The sequence below is a fragment of the Glandiceps talaboti genome, chromosome 19, assembly GCF_964340395.1.
Source record: "Glandiceps talaboti chromosome 19, keGlaTala1.1, whole genome shotgun sequence".
Lineage (NCBI taxonomy): Eukaryota > Metazoa > Hemichordata > Enteropneusta > Spengelidae > Glandiceps > Glandiceps talaboti.
The window spans coordinates 13,337,137-13,350,590 of NC_135567.1; the positions used below are offsets into that span (position 1 = coordinate 13,337,137).

Here is a 13,454-nt window from a genome sequence, read left to right on the forward strand (position 1 = left end):
TAATTATACCTACTAGTAGTCATATGAATAACTTTTGATTATTTTATTTCCTTATAGACTTAGAAAGAATCTGAAAGGGTTGTTACTTGTACATCCTAATTTCTGGTTGAAAACCGTAGTTAGGTTTTCTAGACCATTTATAAGGTAAGGCTTGTATTAATGGTAAGAATTTGTGATATTGAAATATCTAACACCTTGTATACATCATTGACTTATGGGGGATAGTCGTCATATGACCATTACCCTGGGTTTACCAGTATCTCTATAAATGATGGTGTGTAACTTACGTTCAATAAAGTAACTCACAATTAAAGAGATCAAAATTTCGTTGCTTAATTTCATGATGAAAATGTTATTAATAAAGACAAAACAAGTCTAGTTGTAGCAACATTGTCTCACATAATATCTTAGAACTGGAAAATTGACCTTAGTCATTCTTCCATGTCATTCAGCAATTTTTGTAAAACGAGAACACAATGGTCCATGAAATTGCAAACTAAAGAACTACATGTATAAATTCCTGTGACTTTATTGTTCTTTCCTTTTTCCTCCACAGTTCAAAGTTCATTCGTAAGTTACGATTTGTAAGTACCTTAGCAGAATTAAAACAATTGGTGCCATTAGAGTATGTCTATATACCGGATCAAGTGAAAAAGTAAGTACAGAAACTAATATATTCATAGAGGAATAGAAATTGATACTTGACTCTTGTTATATCATAGTAGTAGTCTACTGTCAGGTGACTTGGTCACCTGACTAAAATGGCATAACGTCATATTATTACACTGATGACATCTGAGTGATTCAGACGAAGGCTACGTAGTCGCTTCAAAAACTAGATTTCAATAAAGTAACTTCACTATTACTAATATATTCATGATATTCTGTGATGTTTATAAGATTCTTGGGTATATTCCCATGAAATTAACTTTATTTGGATGTTATCCCCCCCCCCCAAAAAAAAAAAAAAAAAAAAAAATCTCCATTCAGCCAAGGACTGAGGGGGCTTCTCATGAGTCACCTAACGAGTAGTGACAACCCTTAGGTCATGAGTTTTTTTCCCAGTTGAATGAAGACAAGTATTGGAGAATAACATAATTTTTACCAGCACCAGTAATATCAAAGAAAAACTGGGGAAAGTAACAGCAATTTTGAATGTCTTGACTCATCTTTTGAGCAAAGCAGAATCAGTGACATAGACATGCATTGTGACTTGCAATGAACATGATATAAATTCCATATTTTATTCCTCAACTTGGCTTGTACATGGAACAATGTGATGTAGACATGCATTATGACATAGACACACATTGTGACTTGCAATGACCAGAATATAAATTCCATATTTTATTGTTCAACTTGGCTTGTACATGGAACAATGTGATGTAGACATGCATTGTGACACAGACACACATTGTGACTTGCAATGACCAGAATATAAATTCCATATTTTATTGTTCAACTTGGCTTGTACATGGAACAATGTGATGTAGACATGCATTGTGACATAGACACACCTCGTGACTTGCAATGACCAGGATATAAATTCCATATTTTATTCCTCAACTTGGCTTGTACATGGAACAATGTGATGTAGACATGCATTGTGACACAGACACACATTGTGACGTGCAATGACCAGGAGATAAATTCCATATTTTATTGTTCAACTTGGCTTGTACATGGAACAATGTGATGTAGACATGCATTGTGACATAGACTAACACATTGTGACTTACAATGACCAGGATATAAATTCCATATTTTATTGTTCAACTTGACTTGTACATGGAACAATATACTGTCTTCTGTGAGATAGTCATGTATATGGAGATATCATGCAACCCCAATACACACTATGGGGATAGCTGCACTTCAAAAATATCAATCAATCGATGTAACATTTAGAAGAAAAAAAGCATTTACCAGTAAAAAATAATGCGCGATTTGGGTTAAACAAATAATTAAGATCATTGAGTAAAGATTTTAAAAAGATAATTTTTACCGTTAAAATTATCAATTCATTGTAATGTGTCACTTTCTACTTAGTTGGTGGAGGTTGCTATGTTCCATTTCCATGGCAATTCATGTTTCCATGGTAACTCATGTTCATCTTCATGTTATAAATGTGTTTGTGTTTGTTTTTTTCTCTTCCATTGCTGCGAGTAGGTTTGATGACAAGAAGAGAAAGAAAAAGGTATTTTAGATTGGTGTGACGTTTGCATGCAGTTTTCTCTCACATAGTGTGTTTTCTTCTTCCTACTAACACCATCAGCAGTTGCTAGGCTAGCAGTCCTAGTTGCTAGGCTGGCAGTCCTAGTTGCTAGGCTGGCAGTCCTATGGCTATCATAGTAACTAGGCAGGCTGTCTTAGTTACTCGGTTGGCTCTCCTAGTTACTAGGCAGGTTATACAAGTTTCTAGGCAGGCTATCTAGTTACTAGGCAGGCTTTCCACACTGCTAGGCTGGTCTATCATAGTTGCTAGGATGTCTTTCCTAGTTACTAGGCAGGCTATCTAGTTACTGGGCAGGCTTTCCACACTGCTAGGCTGGTCTATCATAGTTGCTAGGATGTCTTTCCTAGTTACTAGGCAGGCTATCTAGTTACTGGGCAGGCTTTCCACACTGCTAGGCTGGTCTATCATAGTTGCTAGGATGTCTTTCCTAGTTACTAGGCAGGCTATCTAGTTACTGGGCAGGCTTTCCATACTGCTAGGCTGGTCTATCATAGTTGCTAGGATGTCTTTCCTAGTTACTAGGCAGGCTATCTAGTTACTGGGCAGGCTTTCCACACTGCTAGGCTGGTCTATCATAGTTGCTAGGATGTCTTTCCTAGTTACTAGGCAGGCTATCTAGTTACTGGGCAGGCTATCTAGTTACTAGGCAGGTAACGCTAGTGAGTTAGCTTAGCTATTCCAGTTGCTAGGGAGACTGTCCTACTTGTTAGGCAGGCAATCCCAGTTGCTATGCTGGCTATCCTAGTTGCTAGGATGTATTTCCTTGTTGCTATGCTGGCTATCCTAGTTGCTAGGATGTCTTTCCCAGTTGCTAGGCTGGCTATCCTAGTTGCTAGGATGTCTTTCCTTGTTGCTAGGCTGGCTATCCTAGTTGCTAGGATGTCTTTCCTAGTTACTAGGCAGGCTATCTAGTTACTGGGCAGGCTTTCCTCACTGCTAGGCTGGTCTATCATAGTTGCTAGGATGTCTTTCCTAGTTACTAGGCAGGCTATCTAGTTACTGGGCAGACTTTCCTCACTGCTAGGCTGGTCTATCATAGTTGCTAGGATGTCTTTCCTAGTTACTAGGATGTCTTTTCTAGTTACTAGGCAGGCTATCTAGTTACTAGGCAGGCTATCTAGTTACTAGGCAGGCTATCTAGTTACTAGGTAGGCTTTCCTCACTGCTAGGCTGGTCTATCATAGTTGCTAGGATGTCTTTCCTAGTTACTAGGCAGGCTATCTAGTTACTAGGCAGGCTATCTAGTTACTAGGCAGGCTATCTAGTTACTGGGCAGGCTATCTAGTTACTAGGCAGGCTATCTAGTTACTAGGCAGGCTATCTAGTTACTAGGCAGGCTATCTAGTTACTGGGCAGGCTTTCCTCACTGCTAGGCTGGTCTATCATAGTTTCTAGGCAGGCTATCTAGTTACTAGGCAGGCTATCTAGTTACTGGGCAGGCTATCTAGTTACTGGGCAGGCTATCTAGTTACTAGGCAGGCTATCTAGTTACTGGGCAGGCTTTCCTCACTGCTAGGCTGGTCTATCATAATTGCTAGGATGTCTTTCCTAGTTACTAGGCAGGCTATCTAGTTACTAGGTAGGCTTTCCTCACTGCTAGGCTGGTCTATCATAGTTGCTAGGATGTCTTTCCTAGTTACTAGGCAGGCTATCTAGTTACTGGGCAGGCTATCTAGTTACTGGGCAGGCTATCTAGTTACTAGGCAGGCTATCTAGTTACTGGGCAGGCTTTCCTCACTGCTAGGCTGGTCTATCATAGTTGCTAGGATGTCTTTCCTAGTTACTAGGCAGGCTATCTAGTTACTAGGTAGGCTTTCCTCACTGCTAGGCTGGTCTATCATAGTTGCTAGGATGTCTTTCCTAGTTACTAGGCAGGCTATCTAGTTACTAGGTAGGCTTTCCTCACTGCTAGGCTGGTCTATCATAGTTGCTAGGATGTCTTTCCTAGTTACTAGGCAGGCTATCTAGTTACTAGGTAGGCTTTCCTCACTGCTAGGCTGGTCTATCATAGTTGCTAGGATGTCTTTCCTAGTTACTAGGCAGGCTATCTAGTTACTAGGTAGGCTTTCCTCACTGCTAGGCTGGTCTATCATAGTTGCTAGGATGTCTTTCCTAGTTACTAGGCAGGCTATCTAGTTACTAGGTAGGCTTTCCTCACTGCTAGGCTGGTCTATCATAGTTGCTAGGATGTCTTTCCTAGTTACTAGGCAGGCTATCTAGTTACTAGGTAGGCTTTCCTCACTGCTAGGCTGGTCTATCATAGTTGCTAGGATGTCTTTCCTAGTTACTAGGCAGGCTATCTAGTTACTAGGTAGGCTTTCCTCACTGCTAGGCTGGTCTATCATAGTTGCTAGGATGTCTTTCCTAGTTACTAGGCAGGCTATCTAGTTACTAGGTAGGCTTTCCTCACTGCTAGGCTGGTCTATCATAGTTGCTAGGATGTCTTTCCTAGTTGCTAGACTAGCGATCCTAGTTACTAGGCAGGCTATCTAGTTACTAGGCAGGCTATCTAGTTACTAGGCAGGCTTTCCTCACTGCTAGGCTGGTCTATCATAGTTGCTAGGATGCCTTTCCTAGTTGCTAGGCTAGCTATCCTAGTTACTAGGCAGGTAACCCTAGTGATTTAGCTATTCCAGTTGCTTGGCAGACTGTCCTACTTGTTAGGTAGGCAATCCCGGGTTGCTATGCTGGCTATCCTAGTTGCTAGGATGTCTTTCCTTGTTGCTAGGCAGGCTATCTAGTTACTAGGCAGGCTTTCCTCACTGCTAGGCTGGTCTATCATAGTTGCTAGGATGCCTTTCCTAGTTGCTAGGCTAGCTATCCTAGTTACTAGGCAGGTAACGCTAGTGAGTTAGCTTAGCTATTCCAGTTGCTAGGGAGACTGTCCTACTTGTTAGGCAGGCAATCCCAGTTGCTATGCTGGCTATCCTAGTTGCTAGGATGTCTTTCCTTGTTGCTATGCTGGCTATCCTAGTTGCTAGGATGTCTTTCCCAGTTGCTATGCTGGCTATCCTAGTTGCTAGGATGTCTTTCCCAGTTGCTAGGCTGGCTATCCTAGTTGCTAGGATGTCTTTCCTTGTTGCTATGCTGGCTATCATAGTTGCTAGGATGTCTTTCCTTGTTGCTAGGCTGGCTATCCTAGTTGCTAGGATGTCTTTCCTTGTAGCTATGCTGGCTATCCTAGTTGCTAGGATGTCTTTCCTTGTTGTTATGCTGGCTATCCTAGTTGCTGGGATGTCTTTCCTTGTTGCTATGCTGGCTACCCTAGTTGCTAGTCAGCCTGTCATGACACGATACCTTGTATCACCTCACTCTTCTACCACGGTATCAGTTTGTCCGTTGCAACCCGTTTGGTTGTTTATCATTCTCTACTCTTGTATTTTGTCCACAGCACCAATATGTTTGATAGCTAATTATTCTCCACTCATTCACATCAGCATACGGCACCCCATTCACATTAGCATACTGCACCCCAATGTTTGATAGTTTGTTATTCTTTACTCATCCAAGATCAGCCTACAGCACCTCTATGTTTGATAGTTTGTTATTCTTTACTCATTCACATCAGCCCACAGTACCTCTGTTTGATAGTTTATTCTTCTCTACTCTTATATTCAGTTGTCCACAGCACCTACGCCTTTCTGCTGGTGGTTCTTTTTTGGCGTCCCCAAACCCAAACCATCTCTGTTTTTTGCCTACTTTGGCCGACTTTCTCCTTAGCTTCTCTGGAGGTGTATACACAAACTTTTTTACTATCTCTGCATGGTGAATAGAATGCACATGTTAAGTTTGCTGTGGTTCTTGTTAATTTCCTCAAGAAAAGTGACAGAGATCCTATTCAGAATCCATTTTTTTTAGTTTCCACAATATATACTGTTTTGGCAGTTGCGCTAAATACATGTTATATGAATCATGAAATGATTTTCCAGAACTCAAAGTTTATGAAAATATGTAACCTTTATTTCCTGGAGTGGCAGTCCCACTTACAGGTCTTTTACGTAAAAATCAGTTTTGTTTTCTATTGGAATATGCTTACAACATTCAAACCACTAAAAACATGTTGCAGTGATATAGGTATCAAGTGATATTTTGACATTTTTCTGCTATCTTGTACCGCCCTCTACATTATCATTTTGTAGATGGTGGGCAGTGTGTCCTCTAAGCCAATTTGACGCACCACTGTTGCCCACAGTTTCGAGTGACGCAACATTCGGTGTTCCCCTATCTCTTACTATGTGGTAAACAGTGTGCCCTCTAAGCCAATTTGATGTGCCACTGTTGCACACAATTTCTAGTGATGCACCAAAATGTCGTGTAACCCTATCTCTTACTATGTGTTGACTCACAAGAAATCCCAGTTATTATCATTTGGCCCACAACAACAAAATGTGGCTACCACTAGAGGGCGCACTGATGATGGTATATAATCACCATTTCTTCAAAGGCCATAGGATCTCTGACACTTTATACTCTTATCTGAAGCAATGTGTTGACTATAAAGTTAAATTTTCTTGTAATTTCTTAATTTTTATCATTTGTGTTCCTGTCTTTCCTTTGTCTCATCACTCTACCCTGTCTTAGGTTCTTTCTGAAATTGATAAAAAGTGGTTGGGTTAGTACTATCAACATCTTCCTCTCTTTTCTTTCCTTTTTTTTCTCTTTTTTTGACAATATTTGCATTATTCTTTATTTTATCAGACATAGTTGCATGTACTAACCCAAAGTTTCAGAAAGTTCTTGACCTATATCTAGTCTAACAGACTACAGTACCTTGTTGCTTATGAATATGCATGTCTATAATTGATACTTTTCCAGCCATTCACAGTGCCTCATTAAGCTACTCATTAATATGTAAATTAGAATTATGCAAATGAGATAATTTATGATTGTTATTGATGTTACCAGCCAATTATACCGCATCAATAAGATATTCATGAATATGTAAATTATGTTTATGCAAATGAGATAATTTATGATTGATGTGATTGATGCTACCAGCCAATTATATTGCATCACTAAGATATTCATGAATATGTAAATTATGTTTATGCAAATGATTGATGTTATGAGCCATATATTGCATCAATGAGGTGCTGATGAATACACTGTAAATATTCTGAAGTGGTTATTTGTCTGGATAACTTGTGTCAGTTACACAACTTACTCATTTAAGACCTTACAAAGTGACAAGTTATAGAACACGATGTACATGTCATCTACAATCTGATTTATAAATCTGATGTAGTGAACTTGGCCCAATTTCTGTATTTATCTCCTACTGTCGTTTATTTTTGTTGTGTTCTGTGAGCACCTTGTACCTACAACTGACACAATGTTATAGGAGTTCTTGTACAAAACACAAATGCTGAGTGAATTTACCTAATGAATAAGATTACATAATGTGACGGAACATACAGATACAGTACATTATTTTGTACTTCAGAGCACTCTGAAAAATGTTCGAGCACAGAGTGCAGACACCGATGTTATCATTATTGTTTGGTGGTTCGCTTTCTAACAGTTTTGAACACTCTTTTTTTTTTGTGTGAGCGCCCTCTATATTGTAAGACAATTCTAATTCATTGGCTACTCATAAGTACGATCTTTGGTACAAGAACTCCTACGCTATTGTGTCAGATGTAGGTAGAAGGCATTCACAGAACAAAACGACAATAAAAGTGGGAGCTAAATAAATTCACTACATCAAATTTTGATCAGATTGATGTAGTCTGCATCTTCTAACTCTAATTGTTGATATCTGTAGCAGGGTTATCTCATAAACTAAATAGCATGACTTAGTGTGGATTTTCATTCCTCTCTGAAACTCGCTCAAAAAATTTGTAGATGTGTGTGAAGTCAGACAGAGAGAAGGGTCTGCTATTTACATGTGTTTAATTGATAAACAAAAATGCACTCGAGACATTCACAGGCAATTTCATATACAACAACCCATACCACCAAAGTAAAGCGTTTTCTGTATGTACCATAATCGTTACAGCATCCATATCAAGTGTAAAAGTATACTGTTTCATTTGCTAATTGACCACATGAGAAAGGCCACATGCTATGCTTGTAAATAAACCAATTGAAACAGTACACTTATACATTTGATATGAATTCTATAAACAAGTGTAGACAAAATGCTTTACTTCAGTGTTACTTGTTGTATATACCATTGAAACTGTGTTACTCACATATTTTTACAATGATGTTCCACCAACTGTATTTCTTAGTCTGTCTCAAGCTGTGCAGAAAATACCTAAGACAGGCTAAGAGGTACAGTTGGTAGAACATCATTGTATATTTGATACTTCAGTATGGATAGATAACAACAACATACCAGATTTGTGCACTATGTTCTTATTACAGTAACAGCCGTAAGAGTGTTTCTATAGTAACAGTTATGTTTCTATAGTAACAGCCATAACAGTGTTTCTATAGTAACAGCCGTAAGAGTGTAGTGTTTTCAAAGCAGCTCAACTACACTTTTCATATGTTCAGCTATTTTCGGGGAGATTTCCTGCAAAGGTTTATGGGAAATATTTTATGATGACATCATTTGTATCCAACTCCTTTTTTGTCTTCCTGTAAACCTATGCAGGAAGCCCCCAAAATGGCTGAAAATGTTGAATAATCTTGACCAAACTTTTCCTTTATTGACCTTTAACCTATTCGCATACAATTTCTACAGTACTGTATGTACGCATTTATTATTTTATTTCTGTATATGATTATTTTTACACGTTTATGATCATATTTACATGTTTACAATTATATTTACACGCCCCTTCATCTGCGATTACAGGACTGACCGAGAAGTACTGGAGGAGCTTCAAAAATCTCAACAAAAGGAGACGAGGCGATCATCAACTTCTTCTAGAAGAGGATCTAAGTCTACAGGAGATAACCAGAAAACAAAATCAAATACAACTGATGGAACTCAAAAAGATGCTAAAAAGAAGAAAGAAAAGACAAAAAAGAGTAAGAAAAAGTAGCGAGGTGACGGACGAGATCGAACTGTGGTTGTCAGACGATGAAGATGGTGGTGGTGGTGACAGTAAAGATTGGTTTGATGACGTGGATGTTGAAGATTTAGAAGCGATGACACAGTTCTGAGATTAGATGTTATAGAAAAATCATCTTAACAGACTGGATGTGGGTTTTGCAGACGGTGGTTTTTAGTAAACATCGGTGGTGTAAAACACTATTGAAACTTAATCCTAATTCATTATTCAGTGGAGAATCATTCCATATGAATAATTACTACCACGGAATGTCACTCCAAGAAATTATCATATATTCGTCAACTTGTTTCCTGGCGAGTCATTTCATTATTTCACATCACTTACATTTGTATATTAACCATTAGTGCTGAAAAACACTATTGAAACTTGTTCAGTGAAGGTCCTTGCCAAGACACGCATTGACTCATGGGAGTCAACAGAAATGAAACTTGTTCTTAATCCATTGTTCAGTGAAGGTCCTTGCCAAGACACGCATTGACTCATGGGAGTCAACAGAAATGAAACTTGTTCTTAATCCATTGTTCAGTGAAGGTCCTTGCCAAGACACGCATTGACTCATGGGAGTCAACAAAAATGAAATATTCAAAATATGGATGTTGAAAATTTCATTGCTATGATAAATTTCTGAGATTGGTTCAATTTAAAAAAAAATAAATATATATAAGAAGTTTATTGGAGAAATATTCAAACTACTGTATGCCCCTTGAAATAAACTCTTGATTTTTGTGAATTTTTTTGTTTTTGTAGTAATGACATTCAGAACATAAATAAATATCCAAGATTTAGACGCAATGAGACGATTTTTATATTAGGTTGGTGTGAAAAGTTTAATTAAAAGTGATGTTTTTGGGGAGAAGTCACACTGTATTGTATTTTTTTGGTTTCTGAACATGGTTTTCAGAAATGAAATATTACTAGTATAAGTCTTAAAATGAATTTGAAAAGGAACCACACTGTAAGAAAGCGTTGGAAACTAAAAAACTAAAATTTTACCCAGTTATAATATTTTCATAATTTCGTGGGGGGAAAAAAGTTCACTTTCCAGGAAATATTTGTTTGTTTTCAAAATCCATCTTGTCATCAGTTTTTTGGTTACCATGGTTACAACCGCTTGCTGTAAATCAAGTTTTTTTAGGGAAATACTGATGAACAAAACCACGAACCAAGTCCGTCACCAAAAAAAAAAAAAAATTGTATTAAGTTACTGTTTGCAATATTGAAGAATGTGTCTTTTTTTCCTTTGGTGATTTGGAAGTTTGAATATTTGTTTAGCTTATACTGTAACTTTTCATTTGTCCAACTTGAAAAACGTAAGTTTAATCAATCAAAATTTTGATTTTTTTCAACTTTTAGAAATAAAATAAAATTCAGCATTTGCAGATATTTAAATCAAATATTTTCTTTGTCAACAGAATGAAAGATGAGTGACTTAAAGGGGCTTTAATATTTGCATATTATGTAGAATGGCCCCAGCATATGTATAAGTATCAAATCATGTGTATTAACATACCACAACAGTAAAAAGTCAGATTTATGGGTTATTTCATAGGCTGTTTCCTTGAAAGTTTTATTTGAAATGCAGTTTCAATAACAGTTACAGTACACATATCTGCTTGCAAATATCTGCTCAAAGCAATATACACTTGTTACAGAATTTTTTTTTCAAAAAGTGTTTGCATTTTTCAATTTTATTTAGCTTACTGTATATCCTTACAGAGAAAAAAATAAAAAAAAAATAAAAAATTAAAAAATATATATATTAATTGGATATACAGGAGTAAAATTTGTGTGGTTTTCTTGCTTTTTCACCTTGAAGTTATCTACACGATTGTCGCCTTTTTTTTTAGTGACATGAAATGCCAGCAAAATGACCTGTAACCAGACATTCGTCATATTGAGTAAACTATAGGCTTGTCATTTGAATTATTTACAGTATTTTTAGTCTTAAAAATAGATCAGGGGTGAACAAATCATTTTGTGAACCGGTGGTCCCCGGACCAGTGCCTTAAAAAATCCAGTGGTCCTGCTGAAAGAATTAGTGGTCCAAGGTCCTGCTAATGTAAAACATTAAATCTTGCCTATGAATCTGTATATTCAGGCGACTTTTTAACATAGTTATTAACAGTAAGGAATTGGTCCAATGGACCAGACAAGGTAAAATTTGTTTGGTCCACCCCCAAAAAATTGTTAGTTTGGGCCCAGGACCAGTGGATTTGTTCACCCCTGTAGACTATTGCATTCTGGGAATATTTGTGTTTTGTAGCTGGTTCTTATTTTCATCAAAACAAAGTGAAGCAACATGTATGCAGAAATAAATGGCAAATTGTAGATATACGCATTTTTGGGCTGGGTTTAATTTTTTGTAAAAAATAATTGAAACAACGCAATGTAGGGTATATTTATAAGGCAGCGTATATGTACGCGAGATTTTAAGTTCGTACTTCAGATAGGGTACATATGAGCACTCTTGCATACCAGAGCGCATATTTCTGTTGAAGCAACGAAATTCATACTCTGGCATTTTTCGTTTTACTTTTCAGGATTTAGTTGAAATTATAAATATTCATGAGCAATGACATCATGACGAATCGCCCAATCAAAGAACCAGCATATTCACAACACAATTTCTCCATATCGTATGTACCCGATGCATGTGTTACCATTCTCACAATTAGCCAGAGCATATATTTCTGCTGCTTGGGGTGTATGCAAATAACTACAAGTCTTGCAAAAAAAAATTGATTAACCAATCAGGAAATAGTTCAATATAGTTTGTAGAATACATTTTCCTGTTATTGGTCAGATTGGCAGGTGTGAAATCCATTTTAACCAATCAGGAACCTTTATTAGAATACATTTACTTACAATTTGCATGATTGGCAGGTGTAATATCAATATTCACCAATCAGATAGCAGTTTACACAGTATTTGAATATACAGTTCTTTCTACAAGTACTTGTCTTTATTGGCAGATGTAAAATAACTCTTGACCAATCATATAACAGTATATAAAGTTTTTTCTATATTCACCTACGTGATTGGCAGATGGAAATTCAGCCTTAACCAATCAGATAGCAGGACATACAAATTTTGAAATAATTTTACCTTGTATTGATCTGATTGGCAGATGGAAATTCAATCTTAACCAATCAGATAGCAGGACAGTCAAATTTGGAAATGCATTGTCCTTCTTTTGAGCTGATTGGCAGATCAGTCAGTCTTAACCAATCAGACAACAGTACATACAATTATGTAAATATATTAACTTCCTATTGGCCTGAATACCAGGTGTAAAATTTGTCTAAACCAATCCAGTCTTACTTCAAACCATTTCAACCATGTTTGGTTGAATTAACAACGTACGATATTAAAATCAGAAATATTTACCTAAGTGTATTTACAAACAAATATATTGTATCATCTTGAAAGAGGAATTTTGAAAAGTACAAATTCTGATTCATTATAAAGTACCTGTTCATATTTCTAGTACTCCAGCTTAAAAAAAAAATTTTTTACTTCATGTTGACACAAGAGCCAATTTTTTTTAGCACAACTGAAAGAGGTTCAGTGGGGTTAGATGGGCAATTGGATAATCATTCAGCAAATGAACACCTATACCTAGCGTGGATCAGCATGTGGGTAAACAATTTTTAAAACTGTATAGTTGTGCTACAATGCCATTGGCGCTATTTTTTTGGAATTTTGTCCGTCATCAATTGAACCAATAATGACTGATACTACCTTGAGTTTGAATAAAATAAGAAATATCCAACAGAAAGTTGAATTACATTGGCACAAACTGGTTGTACATGTAAGAGCTTTTATACGTGAGTGTAAGTCATAAAACCTTGATTAAACTGATCCAGTATCATTTTAATGTTCATGAATACCTTCAAAAAGCCATTTTTCGTTTCGCAGCAGATACCACGAGATCTCGCGTGAGCCATTGCATTCATAACAAGCACTATTGTTCTAAACATCATCACACATGGCCACCGTGAAAGCTTGGCCATGTTCACATGTTCGACAACCATTGTTGCTAGGCATATTTGTATATCTCGCGAGATCTGCAATGAGGCGTAAAACCCCTTATTGTATTAAAAATTGTGTTCAGACATCGTCACAGTTAATGACGTAATTGTAATACTTTCAAATGTACACACACAGTCATTGGTGTATTTTGATCATTTATG

General features: G+C 37.0%; 1 protein-coding gene across 1 annotated transcript in view; it reads left to right on the forward strand.

Moving 5' to 3' along the window:
• The window catches only part of LOC144450158 (uncharacterized), a 52,469-nt gene extending 41,586 nt beyond the window's left edge, over positions 1 to 10,883 (forward strand). Inside the window, exons 12-16 of the mRNA XM_078140733.1 lie at positions 58 to 144; positions 557 to 655; positions 2,170 to 2,197; positions 6,818 to 6,848; positions 9,042 to 10,883. Coding sequence (XP_077996859.1) covers positions 58 to 144; positions 557 to 655; positions 2,170 to 2,197; positions 6,818 to 6,848; positions 9,042 to 9,352 — 556 coding nt within the window. The 3' untranslated portion in view covers positions 9,353 to 10,883. The remainder of the gene's footprint in view (positions 1 to 57; positions 145 to 556; positions 656 to 2,169; positions 2,198 to 6,817; positions 6,849 to 9,041) is intronic.
• The last annotated feature ends 2,571 nt before the right edge of the window (positions 10,884 to 13,454 follow it).